This window comes from Chionomys nivalis, chromosome 14 (assembly GCF_950005125.1).
Source record: "Chionomys nivalis chromosome 14, mChiNiv1.1, whole genome shotgun sequence".
Taxonomy (NCBI): Eukaryota; Metazoa; Chordata; class Mammalia; order Rodentia; family Cricetidae; genus Chionomys; species Chionomys nivalis.
Genome location: NC_080099.1, coordinates 68420988 through 68440216, shown reverse-complemented (window position 1 = coordinate 68440216; position 19229 = coordinate 68420988). Strand labels below are relative to the sequence as shown.

The following is a 19229-nucleotide window of genomic DNA, read 5'->3' as shown; positions in this document are numbered from 1 at the left end:
TGTTTTTCTCTTCTTGTCAAATGCATAGGGAACAACTGGTTGACATCTCATGCTAAAGTAGCCGTTTTCCAGATACTGGCGAAAGTAAAAATGGGGAAGCATTTTGATTGTACTTTTTGGAATGTCGCTTAGAAAGATTTCATTGGGAAAGTCCGCCTTGGAAGAGCACATGCTAGTTTTTATTTTGAGAACAGAAAGCATCTCAGGGAACCCTTCTCTCACGGCCTCTCTCTCCCTGCCTCCCTGCAGATTAGCTCTGTTGTGGTACCACACGGTGGTCCGCCCATTCTTTGCCTTGGATGGCAGTGACAGCAAAGCCGGCCTGGACGAAGCTAAGGAGATTCTTCTCAAAAAGGAAGCTGCGTATCCCAACTCCTCCCTCTTCATGTTCTTCAAGGGGCGGATCCAGCGACTAGAGGTAGGCACTTTCCCCGCCTCATCAGTGTGCTGCTGGCTAGTGCGCCTCCAGCGTGTCAGACACCGCTGGAGCTAGCGTGCCTCTAGCGTGCCGGACACCACTGGAGCCTGGGATAGTAGTGGGTTCCTCCCCCACCCCCACCCCCACCCCCACCTCTTCAGTGCACTGCTGGCTAGCACGCCTCTAGTGTGCCGGGACACCACTGGAGCCTGGGTTATTAGTCAGTTACCTTCTGTTCAGGGGGCGGGGCAAAGCTTCGAGTCTTCCAGAATGAGAATGATTGGCATATTTAAGTTTAAGGAACAAGGGTAGTGTGAAATCATTTAGGTGCAGGACACAAAATAGAACCTTTTCCTCCTCTGAGTTAGTAATGATCTTAGCTAATGGTTGATTTATACAATGAAATCGTCACCTTAAAACGAGCGTTGCTTTTCCCATGTGTTCATCTGCTCAGTTCCCTTATGTATGTGCCGAGGGCTTTCCTCACACGGTCCAGTCCCCTCGTCAAAGCCAGCCCGAGAATAGACACAAAACTGTCACCTTCAGGTCACAGAAAAGGGAAACAGGGATCCAAGAGGACTTCAGGTAGCTCCATGAGATCCAGACCGTGCCCTGGCTGTGTTGGCCCGCTTCTCTGTATCTCTCGTATTGTTCAGGAGCATGAGGGTTTGGGGGAGTGAACAGGTTGCAGACATGTGAATGAAGGTGGCGGCTCTTGCTGCGGGAACCACCCATTTTCTTACCAATATTTGTCAATAAACCAACCTGTAACACTCTCTGCTCCCCAGCTAGGTGCCCCTCCATCTGTCAGAAGTCAGCCCCAACCAACCCAGGAGGATGGTGGGGGATTTCTGCTGAGCATTGCTTTCTGAGCACGAGGCAGGTTTGGTTTTCGCCTTTCTCCTCTCTTGTTTAGGGTTGGTTCTGGCGGTGTATAGTGTCATGCAGAAAGCATCCAGAATCCTCCGTTCTCTTGCAGTGGCTCACGCAATGGCTCCTAAACCTGAACACTGTAAAACAGCCCTCTAACCCTGCAGTGGCTCACGCAATGGCTCCTAAACCTGAACACTGTAAAACAGCCCTCTAACCCTGGCTTTCACTGAAGATATTGGGCTTTGCAGTTTTTTTTATTGTGTGTGTGTGCATGTGTGTGTGTGTGTGCGCGCGTGCATACTTGCGTTCACATGCACACGCATGTGAGGAAGTCAGAGGACATTCTAGAATCAGTTCTCTCCTCCTACTTTTATGTGGTTTCTAGAGCTCAGTCTCAGTCACGAGACCTGAATGGCAGGTGCCTCTCACTGCCTGCTGAGACCACCTCCAGGCCCCAGACTTTGTCTTCCTGTTTGGCTCTGATGCTGTGAGAAATCTTGAAGCAGCACTGGGGATTGCATCCAGGGCCTTGCACATGCTAAGCGAGTGTGCCCCAGCTCACTCTCTAAGTTTAATTCTCCTTCCCAGAGCCCTGCTCTAGATAAAATGCTTTAGGGATTGCCACATAGCCAGCCCAGGTCAGCTTGGAACTCAGTGCACAGCCCAGGCTGGTCCTCAGTTCACTTTAGTCTTCTTGCCTTGGCTCCATAAGTGTTGAGATCATAGACCATCGATGTGCCATTGTTCCCAGATTTGAGATTATATCGATAATCATTTGGAAGCATAGTAGAAATACCCACAGACTTGAGCATGTAGCCAAGTTAGTTTTCATCTCAATATCTTGAAACATTTTGTGTGTACTCAAGCTTGTGAGCTTGGGGTTAGAGTTCTCCTTCTTTCTCTTGCTTTTAAAATGCAGTTCTGACTTGTGATGGTTTGGATGTGAATGGCCCCATAGGCTCATATGTTTTGATATGTGGTCCCAGTGAGGAAAACTGGGAAAAATTAGGAGGTATGTCACTGGCTGCGAGCTGTGAGACTGGTGCTGTTCCCAGTTAGCATTCTGCCTAAGATGTGAGCTCTCAGCTGCCCGCACTCAGCCCGCGCTCCGCCCACGCTCCGAAGCCGTAAGCTCGGTCAAGTACTTACTTTTTTTTTTTTAATTAATTAATTTATTTATTATGTATACAATATTCTGTCTGTGTGTATGCCTGAAGGCCAGAAGAGGGCGCCAGACCTCTTTACAGATGGTTGTGAGCCACCATGTGGTTGCTGGGAATTGAACTCAGGACCTTTGGAAGAGCCGGCAATGCTCTTAACCACTGAGCCATCTCTCCAGCCCCAAGTACTTACTTTTGTAGGTTGGCTTGGTCTCGGGGTTTTGTCACAGAAATAGAGAAGTAACTAAGACATTACCCATCTCCTGTGCACTCAGGACTGTTTGCTAGTGTTCTTTTCCTTTAAATCGGGGACGTGAACCTGCCTGTAGGGAGAGAGTCTAGTTCCTCTGTTCCCTTCCGTTTGTGCAGGAAAAATAAGATTGAAAAAGTAGATAGAAAATTTTAAGTTAAGTATGTCTTTTCAAGTATATTTTTGAGATGAAAGCCATGTACAAGATGAGTTCCTGTGGGGGTGTGTGCTTCTCTGAATTGAACCTCGGGCCTCCCGCATGCTGCAAGGGCTCTGTCGTGGGCTGTTTCCAGCCTGACACCTTTGAGTAGCTTGGATTATCACAGCACAGGCTGAACATTCCTAACTTCAAAATCCAAAATCTAAACATTGCAAAACTTAAAAGTTCTGAGTGTCATCATGAGACTATAGACAGAGAACGTGCACCTGACCCCATGTGGTGGGTCACATTGGAACCCAGGTGCACTCTAATGATATATAACCATCTTCGGGGGCTGGTGAGATGGCACTATTTCCTCAGAGGACCTGAGTTAGTCCCTGCATGGAGGGCAGACTTACAGCCTCTGTAACTCCAGCTCCAGCTGTGACAACCCCTTCCTCAGACACCCACACACATGCACACATGCATTCTTATGAATAAAAAATCTTTTTTTTTTTCTTTTTGGAGATCAGGCTGGCCTCGAACTCACAGAGATCCGCCTGCCTCTGCCTCCCGAGTGCTGGGTGAATAAAAAATCTTAAAGGTCTTAATTATTAGTACAGTTAGTCTGTGAATATAATTATGGTACAAGTGAAACAGAAATAAACTTTGTATATGGATGTGGGTCCTATCTCCACTATACCCTTTGTACATATATGCAGACATTCACACATGTGAAACAGGGAGCTGAGATTGCAGGCAGGCCAGCACTCCCCGCTTGCCCTGGACATCTGCGCTCAGCACTCCCAGCATGCCCTGGACATCTGCGCTCTGTCCTTGAGATGCGAGGGCAGCTGCTTTACCTGTTGTGTCTAGAGCTGGAAGATGACTCAGTCTCCATTCAGTTAAACCCGCAGTAGTATAAGACCATTAAGATACAATGAGAAGTTTTCTCGATTATTTTTTAGATTCAGTTTAATACTTTTAATTTTGTGTGTGTGCAGGTGCATGCATGAGTGCTGGTGCCCGTGGAAGCTGGAGGCTTGAGAGCTCTTGGAGCCACCGTTCCAGGTGGTACTGAGCCGCCTGACGGGGCTGGCATTGAACTTGTGTCCTCTGAGAGCAGGATGCATGCTTTAACCCCTGAGCCAGCTCCAGCCCCATGGTTATTTTTAAAGTATTAGGTACAGTCTACATTTTAATAAACTATATTTATGATTCTCTAGTCTTTTTTCCCTTTAAACAATACTGATTTGTACATTTTTCCTCGGTATAACAGTCAGCTTTGTGTGGTACACGCATGTATGTATTTGATTCTGTGTGTGCTCTCATACTTGTGTCTTCATAGTGTCTGTGCTATGGGGACTTTTTCGTATTCATCTCTAAATAAATGCCCAACTATTCGTGTGCAATAAGTAGCTTTCTATAAGTTTAAGAAGATACCCTATGAGGAGTAGCTGTCATGCTAACATTGCATGGGCTCTTACTCTGAAAGCATCCCCGGAACTCTTGCTCACACTTGTGAAAGTCATGTGTTTAGTGGTGAGAGTAAAAGTCCTGTGAAGCACAATTGATAAAAGCTCAGAGAGAGAAACTGGGGTTCAACCTGAAGATCCGAACAGTAAAGCAGCCAGCCACTGGCTCTTACCCGACCTCAGACTGAAGTGGCGATCCTGCCTCCAGGAATCTCAGAATGAGACTGTGTCTGATAGCCCTTTCCTCCCATTTTATAATCCTCTCTAGGGCTGGGATTAAAGATGTGCACCACTGTGATTAAAGGCAAGCACCGCCCAATTTCTATGGCAAACTAGGGTGGTCACTGGGATTAAAGGTGTGTGTCACACTGCCCGGTTTGTAAGGCTGACCAGTGGGACTGTTTTACTCTCAGATATTCAGGGAAGCTTTATTTACTAAAATACAATTGAAGTGCCATTACATCCTGGTCTAGCCCAGGGTTGACATGCTGCGCAGATTAAGCCATCAAGAGGAGTCCTTGCATGTTGGGAAGGGAATCTGCTGGTCAGCAGCCGCCTCCTTTCTTACAAGCCTGTGTCTGAAGGAGATACATAATGACGCCTTTGCAGGGTCCTTCGTGTCCCTGGAAGGTCTGTTCCTTCAGGGATCCCCTGAAGAGGCAAAATCAGTGAGTGCTGAAATCCTTTCTATAAAATGCGTTTGCATAGTCTCCATACATTTTAAACTCTAGCGTATCTACAGTACCCCATGAGGCACAGTGCAGTTTGAAGCTAACTAAATGGCTGTTTCACAGCTTTGTTTAAGGGGAAAGTGTGGACAGGTACAAATTAAAATATGTGAATCTGAATTTGAATCTGCAGATAGGGGACCCGCAGTGCAGAACCCATGAATACAGTCTGTGTTGAGATTTTGATGTGCTATTAAAGAGTTTCATTTCTTCAGAGTTAAATCTTTGCTTCAAAGATGTGATAGTATAGAACTGAATGAAATAGCTGTGAATGAGACAAAATGCAAATGTATTTAAAAGAAGCTCTGTGCTGTGACCAGGAGACCCAGGATGAGAGCACAGGAGACCCCACTAAACTGTGCCTAACAGGCCCTTCACTGTAGCATGAGGACAGTGGAAGCTTCTAGGCCAAACAGTCATATGGGAGACGTTTCAAACATGCATGCGGTGCCCCAGAAGGCCAAAAGAGGACCTCAGAACCCTTGGAACCAGAGTTCCAGATGGTTGTGAGCAGCCATGTAGGAGCTGGGAAGCAGGATCCTTTGGAAAAGCTGCCAATGCCGAACCATCTCTCCAGCCCCATAGACTTTATCTTTTATGTCTGCACATGTATGTGTCACATACATATATGACCTACATGTAAACAGAATGTCAGTCTGTTTGGATTGTCAGTGAGCCTCCTGTGTTCAGGCTGCTTCTGACCGTCATCCATTGAGTCAGGCAGTTCATGTTTCAGTAGAGATGGTGTCTGCTGCCAATTGAAATGGCCAGAACATCAGGGAGTTCACAACCCTCTGTAACTCCAGCTCCAAGGGATTCTGTGTCCTCATCTGGCCTTCACAGACATTGTGTGTGTGTGTGTGTGTGTGTGTGTGTACATACACAGTGAATGCACACAAATGAACAAACATTTGAAATGATGAGATAGACATATAGATGTGACCCTGCTTCTGGAACCTTCCTGTGCAGTTGTGAGGACGGTGTTGGGATCGGCTTGTTGGTTGGTTTCTTGTAAGAGGCAGTGGCCTGCCAGAGCCCTTCCTGCCAAGCAAGGCACAGCGAGGGGCGCCATCCCTCCGTGCTGTCTCCTGTGATTGCTGACCTTTACTTCATGGCACCTGGTGTCCCAGTCCTTCCTGGAGGGTCAGCCCTGCTCACATGTGGTCTCTGATCTCTGCATACACTGACCACCTCCTGTGATCCCTGTGCTTTCCACCCCTTCCACTGCCCCATTATTGCAGGTGTCCTCAACCAGGGGCCATGTCCTGATTGGCTGCAGTTGTCAACTTGGCGCAGCCTAGAAGGAAAACCTCTATTGAGGAATTCCCAAGATCGGATTGGCCTGTGTCCATATCTGGGGATGGGGAAGGAGCCTTGATTGTTCATTGACGTGGGAAGACCAGCCCACCAGGAGTGGCACAGTCCCTGAGAAGGTTGTCCTGGACTGGATGGTAAGGCTAGTTAAGTGTGAGCCTGTCAGTCAGCCATGGCTGAGCTTCCAGTTCCTGCTCGGGTTTCTTTCCTGACTCTCCTTACTGACGGACTGTGATCTGCAAGTGTAAGTCAAATAACCCCTGTCCTCCCGGGCTGCTTTCAGTCAGAGTGCTTTATCACAGCCACCGAAGAAAACCGGGGCATGAAGGGACCCTTTAAAGCTGGTGCAATGCTTTCACGCCACACTTTGTTTAATTACATTGGTCATCCTGGAGATGACAGCCCTGTGCTGTTGTTTAGCCTGCTCCCTCCTGATTGTGTCAGGGACGATGTGGTGACTCATTCATCAGGTAGAGAAGAGAGGAGACCTGCAGAGGTTGTGGGAGCAGGGGCCAGGGCAGAGGTACCGCACGCCTCGTGTGTGATGGAATGTTGCTATTTGTAGGATCGAAGGCAGTGCAGGAAGAGAGCGAATTCCCTCAAGTCTGATTGTTGTCTTCTTTCCCTCCAGCCCACACACACTTCTCAGTTACCTTAAAGACCCACCAAAAACAATCCAGGGTTGCCATTTATTCTTAGAAGTTCAGGAACCATTACTGATTTTGTCTGGTGTGGGGGGATGGAAGCTGCATCTGTCCTTGCTTCCCAGTTAGATGAAGCCATACTGTATGGCTTATTGGAAGTGAACTCACTGACATGAGAAGATAATAGCAAGAACAAACGGTATGTGCCATATCCATATAGTGGCTATAACCCATCATTTAAAAGGAAGGAAGTCTGAGCCAGCACCTGCCACCAGTCATACATGCTAGAAGACAGCTAGACATAGGCCCCGTGCAATTTTCTGATTCATTTTGTATTAAGTCTTGGACCAGACAAAAGTGTAGAGAGAGAATAGGCAGTGATTTGCTTAGATGTGGAGGAAGCCTGTCGAGGAGATGGAGCTACTGATAACCAAGGCTTGTTTGACGATGATTGAATGATTGTACCTGTGAATATGCAGGGCCTTTGCCAGACACCCTAGGACATCCTCCCAGAGTGCCTCACTTCTAGGGACCTCTATGAGGCTACATTCCTGACTATGGCTTCCGTCTGTTTCTTTCATGCACATCTCTCTTCTTCTGTCTTTTCTACCTGCACTTGACTCTCAGTCTTTCTGAGCACCATGACTGAGTCCATAAACTAGTATATTCACTGTTCCTTTGTTTCCTGAGGAACTTCTTGACATTGTTCTGTTATTTTTAATTCCTTCATGTCATCTTTTTCATGAACACTTTTCAGTGTTCTGCTTTTTTCTCCCATACAAATTCTTTTTCTACATCATGTTGAAAACATCCTGGCGTAGTGGAGAAAATGCGGATTGGGAGCATCTCTACAGGGACTGGGGGCTGGGGTGGTGCGGTTTAGTGGTATGGTGTCTGGCTAGAATGCACAAGGCTCTGGCTTCAGCATCTAATGCTCTTCCACTTTTGGGCCTTGCCTAGATTTTTAAAAAGTATTATTACTGTTGTTGTTTGAGAGAGAAGGAGTGTGTGTGTGTGTCTATGTGTGTGTGTGTGTGTGTGTTTGCGAGAGAGAGAGCACCTGCCATTGCCGTTGCATGCCGGTGGAGACCAGAGGATACCATTGTAGACTTGGTTCTTTCCTTCCACCATTATGTCACCAGGCTTGCAAGGCAAGTGCCCTTAACTGCTGAGCCATCTTGCTGGCTCCTGGTCCCATGTGGTGGCCATGTGCTATCTACGTAAAGAGGGCAGCTCCTGCGGTTGTCAGCCTTCAGTGTTGTCGCTCAGGCAAGCCAAAGCATTGGGTCCTTGGTGACTCATCTGGAGTCCTCAGCGTCCCTCCTACTTCAGCTGAGTTGTGAGTCCCAGAAAGAAGCAGTTCCTCTCACGCACGTTCCCTAAATCACATGAGTCACTGTTGGGAGAACAAGAGAATCCCGTAAGAGATGCCCACTTCAAGTCTGCTCCTGTTAGTGGAGGATCTGGTGACTTCATTCCAAGGGGTTCATCTCACCATGTACAGACTGCAGAACTGACTGCTATGGTCATTCTCCAGACATGTTCAGGTACCTAGAGCCTTTGACATCATAGCCTGCTGAGGGGCTGAGGGATGTCACGAAAAATAGGAAAAGCCCCTGTCTACGAGCAATATGGAATATGTGGCAGGGTCAGCCAGACAGAAAGTCAGAGACAGAGACAAGTGGATGGGCAGTGATTATGGGGATGGGTGAGACTAGGGCAGGATTTGGGGGAGGTTGGGCCCTGAGGATGGGAGCTGGAGACTGAAGTCAGTGACGTTGCCAGTTTCAGTGACCTGGCCTCTTAAGGCCACCTGGCCTCAGCAAAACCTTCCTGTGGCCCCACTGCCACACTAAGAGTGTTCGCATCTGTCTGGGCACAGGGGGAGGACAGATTGGCACCAGCTGAAGCAGTGTCACCCACAGGTGGATGTTACACCTGCTGGTCAGCCTCTGACGCTGCTTTAGCATCCCTGTTCCCAGTGTTCCGCTTCACTCGAGAGTGCGGCAGGATGCAGAAGCCCTAAGAAGCAGCTGAGACTCTGCTGTGCATCACAGGCTGCAGACAGCAGTGCACTCTGTCATTGGTGGCTGGAGATGCACGTCTCACAAACCGTCGCTTATAGTAGGCTTCAGTCCCCTTCACAAGCACTTGGTGACTCCAGACTGTCCCTGTAGCATAGACCTCTGTCATTTCCTAACCTGCTGTCCCTATGTGATTAGCATTAGCAGCACAGGTGTCCCCGCTCTGTGGCACAAACGGCAGCAGCCACATCTCTTTATATCTGCCCAGACTCTTCCGTGACTTAACCCTGTTTGCATTGGGTAGTGACTTCCAGATGTAGAATTTCTGAGGAACAGGCTGTTCCCTGTCTCCTCTGTGACTACAGCAGTTTCCTACTGACCCCTCCGTACCTTTCTTGCCTTATAGTCTGTTCTTAACACTCCTGCCTCTATGACCCATATGAAACACTCATTGTTTAAAACCTAGATTCTGGGCCAGGAATCAGCTGGTGACGAGAGGCATTCTGCTCAGTGGACTGGATTTGGTTCCCAGAACTCACGTCCATGACTCATAGCTGTGCTTCCAGCACCGGCAGATCTGTGTCTTCCTCTGGTTTCTGCCCACACATGCACACCTGCACACATTATGCACAGGCACAAGTACGTACATATACTTACAAACTAAAGTCAGAGCCAGGCATGGCAGCTGGCCTGTGACTCACTGTGTAGGATAGCCTGGCCTTGAACTCACAGAGATCCACCTGTCTATACCTCCCAAGAGCTGGGATTCAAGGTGTTCACCATTCCCAGCTGAATTTTTAAATGCTATATTGTAAACTTTAGGTCTTATTGAAAAAAATCTACTCATCACTCAACTTCAGATCTTTCCCTGGTGTTTCCTGTGTTAGGGAAATAATTCATAAAGCCGTATTTTAAGCAAGGCTCCACAATCTGAATTTTTTCAAAGCCAAAGAAAGTATCAGCAAATTAAAAATTCAAGATATATTTCCCCTTTGGTAAAAATGGCATCGATAGAACCCTGCAACAAGCCATTTCTGTTGGTGCAGCTTGGTAACATCATCATCAGAGTCAGGATAAGGAGGCGTGAGCCATGGCTCTGCTGGATCGCCACATTTAACTGATGCTTTTAGTCAGTGAATAAACTAACACGTTGTCCTAAGACTTGACCATCTCCATGGACGAGCCAAGGAAAAACCGTGGCAAGTTCTGAGAACTTGAGGTCAGAGAAATAGCTCAGTGCCCTTGCCTGGCATTTGAAGAATGTGCTATGAAACCCCCTTGAGAGCATAACAGTGACAGATGCAAGCTCAAGCTGTTGAAGTCTAGAGTGTTTTGCACAGACCAGCTAAGGAAATGCCAGGAACACACCGCTAAGAAGGCAGCGGCTTGAATACCTGGAAGACATGCTCGGTCCACAGGCACAGCACAATGGCTGCCAGTTACGCTGTTTTCAGTTTGGTAATGGCCATACTCCACTTAGCTTGGCAAGGACTTGCCCTTGTTTTGTTTATGACTCCTTTGGAGAACAGCTTTGGCAGCCCTTTTGTTACTTGCTTGCTTGTTTTTGTATTGCTAGTGAAGGCCTCCTCCAATATATGTCTCAGGAGTTTTGTTGTTACTAGTTTTGTTTTGTTTTGTTTTTGTTTTTTTTTTAAAGATGTGATTGCATGTAGTCCAGGCTGGCCTAAAACTCCCTGTAGAACTGAGGATGACCTTGAATTTAGGATTCTCTTGCCTAAGAATTACAGACATGCACCATCATAGCTGGGAGTTGAAGTCAGGTCTTTATGTTTGGCAAGCAGACGGTTCCATGGGCTACACCTCAGTAAAATTTTTTTTACATAATTTGTTAGTGTATAATTTGCCAAAAAAATAAAATAAAATAAAAAACAGTGTCCTACTGGAGAGAGGGTTTAGTGGTTAAGAGAGTGCTTACTCTAAATGAAACTCGGAATACAAAAGTATCTGGTAGGTGGGAGCCAAGGAATACCAGCATCTGACAGTGAGCGCAGCTGGTCTGCTCCTGCAGAGGTGTTAGAGCCCTGGCCTGAAGTGTAACAACTCTGCCCCAGTGAAGTTGTTACAGCTTTTCTTTGGTTCCCCCTGTAACAGCTCTGCTCCGGTGGGTATTAAAAGTGACACATTACTGCAGCTCCACCCAGTGTCACAGCGCACAGTGAACCTCACCCACGAGATTTATTGGGAAGCAGGAATCCAGGAGGGTGCCTGCCTCTACAGTGAGAAGCAGTAGCAAACGGAACAGTACAGAGCTTATATAGGGTTTCTTGGGGGTGGGGAAGTGGGAGAGCTTTTCCAGAGTGCCTTGGGTGGGATCTGTAGCCTGACTCAGGGACAGGCTCAGGGATTGCTGGGATTTCAAGCCCTGACTCTGGGTCAGATCAGGGTGAGGGTGTTTTTCCTTGGCCCAGGTCTCAGGTCAGGTCAGGGTCAGGCATTCTTTCCTCTTTATCCCACACTTACTGTTGCAGAGGACCTGGGTTTGGTTGCCAGCACCCACATGGCGCCTCACAGCCATGTGTAACCCTGGATTCAGAGGATCAGACACTATGTCTAGCCTCTGGGGTCACCACACATGTGGTGTACAGACACATTAGGTAAAACGCTGTACAATAAGATGAAAATAAGGAAATCTTTAATAAACCAGACGGTTTGGGTCAGACTCAGAACACTGAGGCGTCCACACCAGCCTTGTTTCTGTGTCCTCTGCAGCCCACTTATATGTTACGACTTATTTTAAAACGAAGCTGGGAATCTCATCTCTGTGCTGTGCTGATGTGGGATTTCATTGGTCAATAAAGAAACTGCCTTGGCCCATCTGATAGGGCAAAATTTAGATAGGCGGAGTAAACAGAACAGAATGCTGGGAGGAAGAGGAAGTGAGCTCAGATGCTGGGCAGCTCCTCTCAGAGCCAGACGCCTTGCTGCTCCAGTCCAGGGCAGATGCGATGCAGCCAGATACCAGGTCAGACATGCTGAATCTTTCCCGGTAAGACTGGTACTACACAGATTATTAGAGATGGGTTGATCAGGATATGAGAATTAGCCAGTAAGGGCTAGAGCTAATGGGCCAAGCAGTGTTTAAAAGAATACAATTTGTGTGTTGTTATTTTGGGGCATAAGCTAGCCAGGCGACCAGGAGCTGGGGCGGCAGGAACACAGCCCGCAGCTCCCACTACACTGTGCTAGGTATTTTAATTCATCATAAAACCTACCATACATTATTTTCGTGTTTTAAATTATTTTGGTGAAGAGGATGATATCTTTCTGTTATTTAAACAAATCCTTCAAGGAACGATCCAGGTAGAGTTAGTAATGCCGACTCTTGGCATCCTGTCTTTGAGCCCCCCCCCCCTTAGTATTTTCAAGTTTTTTCTCATACAAGAAAGAGGGGGCACATTCTTCACACTTTTTACAGAAATGAACAAGCCTTGTTTCTCAAATCTGTGTAATAGACTGCTGCAGACCATGTGGCCACCAATAATAGAAATTATTCCTACATCTGCAGTCCAGATGTCTCAGATCCCTTCACCAGCTTGACGATTGCAGCGTCTTTCTTTCAACTGCGTCTTGTGCACGGGTGATCTGGGCAGGCACACTCAGCCCAGTTGGATCCACAGCTGTAAAGATCAGTAGCTAGAGTGGCACCTAAGGAATTCTCCCCGTGTTACCAAGTTTTCTAAAAGCCATTGTCTACTGCAGCGGACTGAGGATCACCTTTGGATGGATCCCTTTTCCTGCATCCTTGGCTGTCCAGCTCCTGCCCCAAGGACCTGGAAAGCCACCTCCTGTGCAGTGCTGTGTTTATTTGAATGAATAAGTGAAATTTATGCCCTGGCAATGCTGACGCATACTGGGTAGCCCATACATGGCGGTTCTGTTGAACTCGTCCATATTGGGTTTCATGGTCTAAGCTGATGAGGACAACCGGGTCTTTTCTTCAGGAGGGCGCCAGATCTCATTGCAGGTGGTTGTGAGCTACCATGTGGTTGCTGAGAACTGAACTCAGGACCTAGGAAGAGCAGTTCTCTCAACCGCTGTGTTCACTTACCTGTGTTCAAATGGAAGTATCTTCCGCATTGTATGTTCTCCCATACCGGGCTAAACAAAGCTAGGCATCTGCAGGGTCTCACTCCCTGCGGCTTCAGGAACATCTCTTCCTTGACTCTTCTACATCCGTAGTTACCGGCATTCCTGGGCTTGTGGCCACACCCTTCCAATTTCTGCCTGTGGTCACAGCACCTCCCCTCCTAGGGGTGCAGAGGATAATGTCCCTGATCTCAGGAGCCTTCTTTTAATCTAATCTGCATAGACAGTCTCTCAAGAAAGCTTGCTCTGAGCTAATTAGGTCAGAATTTGAATACTGGTTCCTTGGCCAAGTTTCTTCACCTTGTTTGAAAATAGGTGAGTATGTGTCTGTCACAGAGAGGTTTGGGAAGCGCCAACAGCTACAGTGTTATTTCTTGGCTTCCCTTCTTGACATCAGAGTCTTATTTTGACTGTGCTATCAAGAGCCAGCCACAGTCTCTGGTGGGCGCCGTTCTTTCCTCGGAAGGCTGGTGCACCTGCACTGTACTGTTGTGAAAATACAGCTGGAGACAGCTTGGTCACTATGGCCCACTTAGAAGTGAACACCCTGTGTGTGGGTGCCCAGTGCCCTTAGCTTGGGGACCAGAGATGCTGGAAGCAGAAGTGACCAGTGCAGTGGTTTCTGCGCAGAGTAGTAAGGAGAGGGTGCCTGGAACGAACTGGGGGGCTGTCTGAGGGGACAGTCAGAGACAGTCATAACAAGTGTCTTGGGGGGCTGGAGAGATGGCTCAGTGGTTAAGAGCATTGCCTGCTCTTCCAAAGGTCCTGAGTTCAATTCCCAGCAACCACATGGTGGCTCACAACCATCTGAAATGAGATCTGATGCTCTCTTCTGGCCTGCAGGCAGACACAAAATAGAATATTGTATACATAATAAATAAATATTAAAAACAAAAAACAAGTGTCTTGGGGCCTGCACTCCCTGGCACACTCTCCTGTACACGCCTTTGTGAAAGGTTGTTTTTATCAGTTTGGTGTCTGTGTCTAAGTGTAACTGTCTCATTTCCCCATGGGAGTTTTGTCATTCCTGTGAGGTCCTCTCCAGTGCCAGGTGTGTCAGTCAAGCGCAGGAATGACCACGTGAAGTCTCTTTGTGGCTTCCTTGCCAGTGTTTATTGAGGGTGTGAAGATTGTAGCTTCAGTCTTTCTGACAACAGAACGTGTGTCACACAAGGGCAGTTATCCGTCAGGTCACAGCTTTGTCAGGCCACATTTAGCATCAGCCACAGAGTTCTGGAGTCACAGGTTGCCCTGAAGACGCCACTCTGGCTCATCCTGGCCTCAGTGACCCTGAGGCCTGCAGATCCTCTTCCCGGGACCCTTCCTAAAGGATCATGTTGGGAGCCAGGAGGAGGGCTGGGGAGGAAGTCGCAGGCCTACCAGTGTAGGGCAAGGGAATGCCTCAGTCCAGCTGGAAAAGAAGGAATGTGCAGGGCCACCCCCCGCCCCCAGGGCAGGCTGTGTGGTCTCACACTAGATACAGGGCCTTTAGTGTTAGATTCCTAAACACATCTCAGTACCTATTTAAGGAGCTGTATCTTTCTGATTCTGATGATGTTTTTTGAGAGTTCTTGAGGAAAAACTTTTAGTGGAAAGAAAAATCAGATATACAGTGGCTCCTTCCATACCCGTGGCTCCTTCCGTACCCGTGGCTCCTTCCGTACCCGTGGCTCCTTCCGTACCTGTGGCTCCTTCCATACCTGGACCATGTGTTTCCAAGACCTTCAGTGAGGAATGAGGCCACAGAGAGAACTGAACGCTAGATATAGGCTTTTCCTTTGCACATTTACTCAGGCCACAATCTAATGTATAAATTAGGCATAGAGCAGCAGTGGTAAAACAGAACAGGTACAACCAGACACTGTAGTAAAGGTTGCAGGAACGTGGTCGCGTACTCGCCAAGAACAGGTACAACCAGACACTGTAGTAAAGGTTACAGGAACGTGGTCGCGTACTCACCAAGAACAGGTACAACCAGACACTGTAGTAAAGGTTACAGGAACGTGGTCACATACTCGCCAAGAACAGGTACAACCAGACACTGTAGTAAAGGTTACAGGAACGTGGTCACATACTCGCCAAGCATCTCCTGTGTTCTGTCCTGTTTTCAGACTGCAGTGGCCCGCCACTGTGACCCCCGAAAGTGAGGCAACAGAGTGGGAGGGGGAGAGCGATCGTGTATAAAGTGTATAACCAGAAACAACTAAAGCTAACATCTGGAGGCTGTTGGGCTCTGGCAGCAGTGGGTAGATAGATGCACAGTGCACATGGAATCTGGAGCCTCCGAGAATTTCTGAGTGTTTGGAGAGGAGACCAAACGACCAGAAGCAAATGGATACCAGCTTCAGTTTAGAAGCAAACCATCCCCTGTCCTGTGGAGCAAAGAAACCAGATAATGGCAGTGGCCTTGTGCGTTCACTCCAGGTGGATGGGGATTCCTTCTGGACCTAGAGGACAGAATATGCTCCTTTTGTCTGTTGAATACATCTGGTTACAAAGAACTAGATTGGTAACAATTATACAACAAAATCTACATACACATGTGGAGAGAATGGTGTGGGGAGAGGAGCTGAGCCAAAGTCACCTCCTAAGCCTGCTGTGTGGTGCACACCTGTACTCTCAACTGCTTGGGAAGGCATGCAGAGGAGAGAGGATCATGAGACTGAAGTCATTGTGGGCCACAGAGTGAGACCCTGCTCCAGAAAACAGAAAAGAAAAGCAAAAGGGAATGGCTTGAGGATAAGGGAACTTGCTGCCAAGCCCAGGGACATGAGTTCAATCCTCAAGCCCCTCATGGTGAAAAGTGAGCTCTCCATGTATGTGCTAGCTGTGCGTGTATGTGCACACATAAAAAGTAAGTGGAAAAAAGTTTTGAAAGGAAGTTTTCTGAGGTGAGGTTAATTTCACCTCTGTTAGGCAAATTGGTGTGTTTTCTTCACCCTTTCCCCTTTACTGTGCTCTCTCTGTTTAAAATCACAGTTCAGGGGGCTGGAGAGGTGGCTCAGAGATTAAGAGCACTGGCTGCTCTTTCAGAGGTCCTGAGTTCAATTCCCAGCAACCCCATGGTGGCTCACAACCATCTGTAATGAGATCTGGTGCCCTCTTCTGGTGTGTAGGCATACATGCCAGAACACTGTCTACATAATAAATACATCTTAAAAAATAAAACCAAACCTTTAAAAAAAAATCACAACTCAGGAAGAAGCTGAGTTTTGATTTATGACAGTGATGCTAATATCCAGGCCATAACCAATCACCATACCTTTCTTTTCTCCTTAGTGTCAAATCAACAGTGCCTTGACTTCCTTCCACACTGCTTTGGAACTCGCCGTAGATCAGAGGGAGATTCAGCATGTCTGTCTATATGAAATCGGTAACTAGAATCCAGTTTGTCTGTATGAAATGGGTAACTAGAATCCAGTTTGTCTGTCTGTATGAGATGGGTAACTAGAATCCAGTTTGTCTGTCTGTCTGAGATGGATAACTAGAATCCAGTTTGTCTGTATGAGATGGGTAACTAGGATCCAGTTTGTCTGTATGACATGGGTAACTGAAATCTATTGTGTTGTCTGTATGAAGTCTGCCGCCCTGTGCCCCAGCACCCAAGCTCCCTGCGGGGTTCTCTTTTCTTGGGACACCACCTGATGTGCTGTCCCCAAGCACACACACTACAGCTTGTCTCACTAGTGCTTGCTGTTCCTTGTGAACATTTTAAATCTGGGAAAGTGGACGGTGTGGGCTGGGTGGACCGCAGTGCCCTACTGTAGTAGGATCGATCCCTGGTGCCTGACCTGGCTTTCTGGAGTCCATTCCCTATGGTGGAATGCCGTGCTCAGCCTTGATGGGGGGGGGGAGGCTTGGTCCTGCCTCAACTTGACATACCAGGCTTTGTTGACTCCCTGTGGGAGGCCTTACCCTCTCTGAAGAGTGAATGGGAAGTGGCGGGGAGGAATGGGGATCTATGGTTGGTATGTAAAATAAATAAAAATAGTTAAAACATTCAAGGTCCCAGCTCTCCTAGCCATCTGTCCATGAGACCTTAGATAAGTTAATGAAGGCCCTTGAGCACTTATTGCCAGTGGTGTTCTACTCAGACGTGTGCGTGCGTGTGTGTGTGTGTGTGTGTGTGTGTGTGTGTAACTTGACATAAGCCAGGGGGACCTGGGAAGAAGGAACATCAGCTGAGGAGATGCCTCCATCAGATTGACTTGTGGGAAATGATTGGTATGGGAGGACTCAGCCCAGTCTGGGCAGTGCCACCCCAAGGCAAGTGGTCTAGGTGTGGTAAGAGCAACTGGGCAAACCATGAGAAACAAGCAGGTAAAGTGCCTGCAAGGCTTCTGCTCCGGTTCCTGCCAGAAGTTCCTGCCCTGGCTGCCTTCAGTGGTGGACTGTGATTGGGACCTAAAGTCAAATAAACACTCTTGGGTCAGTGTTACGTCCCTTGCTTATACGTTTCTTTTATAGAGGCGGCACTGTATTGGAGAAAAGAGTGATGGAGCCCCCAACAATTCTTCCATCTGTGGGCCCAAGAAAGTCACTAGCCTGTTAATCCTGGGACCCCAGCAGCAAGTGCTCCTCTCACGTGATGGGAGGCCAGTCAGTAACTGGGAATAAATTGCTGCCGCCTACCAGAATGCAGGCTGGATATGAGTGGAGGGGAGACGAGGTCCGTCCTCAGCACCAGTGTGCAGAGGAGGATGGGAAGAGCCTGGTGGCTACTGACTTGCACTGGCCTCTCACACAGGATGAGCGTGAGCAGTGACGTTTTCTCCTTCGATGAGTGGTTTTGGATGGCAGCCGCTAGTCTGACCAAGTTGCCTCTCTCACTGCCTTTCCTGCCTCTGCTACCCATACATCACTCTCACTGTAACAGCGAGCGAGCTAGAGTCTCTGTCTGGAGAACACACATCCTCTTCTATACTTCTCCATGTCTGCCTCAGACTCCACATTATAGTATTTAAGGGGAACAATAATTCCTTGCGTTTTTTTTTTTGTTTTTTTTTTTAAGTTCAAAGTTTGAAGCACTTCCAAGAACACTCACAGAGAATGCAGTTAGAGATTCCTAGCTTAACCGTGAGCCGTGGAGTTCCCTACTTCAGGATGCTGTGCTGTTCTTAATGTAGAGTGGTGCTCTGAACTTGGGCCCTTGGGTCATTGCTCTGTGTCTTTACCTTCGAGAGGTGTACCATGCTCCGTGAGTCAGGGTGGCATGCCAACTCTGCTCCCTTTGTAGGCTGGTGCAGCATGATTGAGCTCAACTTCAAGGATGCCTTTGACTCCTTTGAGAGGCTGAAAAATGAATCCAGATGGTCGCAGTGCTATTATGCGTATTTGACTGCAGGTGAGTAACTGTTGTCTGGGGCTAGACCGCTCCCTGTCCTGGGGGGGATTGGCCAGACCGCCCCCCACTCTGGGGGGGGGGTGGAGGAGGAAGTACAGGCCTATGCAAGGGCGGGCTCTTCTTTTCCCCCATCTGATTAAAGAATTAAAAGGTAGGAACAAAATGTTACAGAAAATTTGGGGGAGACCTGGTGGAACCACCATATGATGCCAGGAAAGTCTGGGCCCCTTGCTGGGGTTCTTAGTGTCGTTAGTAAAAAGATAAGAATGAGTCAAACTAGCTTTGAGATAATTTATTTGAGTTGAAAAGAAAAGCCTCCAGGGTGGGCAAGCTGGAACTCTGCCCGCTGCCCAGACAGAGGGTGGAGGAGGAAGGGAAAAAGCCATGCTGCTTGAGAGAAGTCGACAAAGAGGTCAGACCCAGCGACAGGCAACCTCAGGGAGCTGAGGAGGGTGGGGGTGCCCTAAGTGCCCAAGTGTAAAAGCTCACCTAGACTCTCTCCAGCATCCGGAGGGAAAGGACACAAGCGGAGGAAGGGACGGTTAATGCCTTTCTGATTAGGAGGTCCTGCTAAGCCCTTCCTTCTGGGGGTTAGTGGGTTCTATACAAGGGGTGAGGATTCTGGGAAAGAAAAGTATATTAAGTTGAGCATACTTCCTAAGGGGTGGTCCCACCTTCTGAGGGGTGGTCCCACCTTCTGAGGGGTGGTCCCACCTTCTGAGGGGTGGTCCCTAGCTAGGACCTCAGCCTTCA

General features: G+C 48.0%; 1 protein-coding gene across 3 annotated transcripts in view; it reads left to right on the top strand.

Moving 5' to 3' along the window:
• Ttc39c (tetratricopeptide repeat domain 39C) overlaps positions 1-19229 on the top strand; it is a 91755-nt gene that overhangs the window by 57687 nt on the left and 14839 nt on the right. For all 3 annotated transcript variants that reach the window (XM_057789153.1, XM_057789151.1, XM_057789154.1), the window contains exons 6-8: positions 250-418; positions 16412-16505; positions 18369-18476. In XM_057789153.1, coding sequence (XP_057645136.1) covers positions 250-418; positions 16412-16505; positions 18369-18476 — 371 coding nt within the window. The remainder of the gene's footprint in view (positions 1-249; positions 419-16411; positions 16506-18368; positions 18477-19229) is intronic.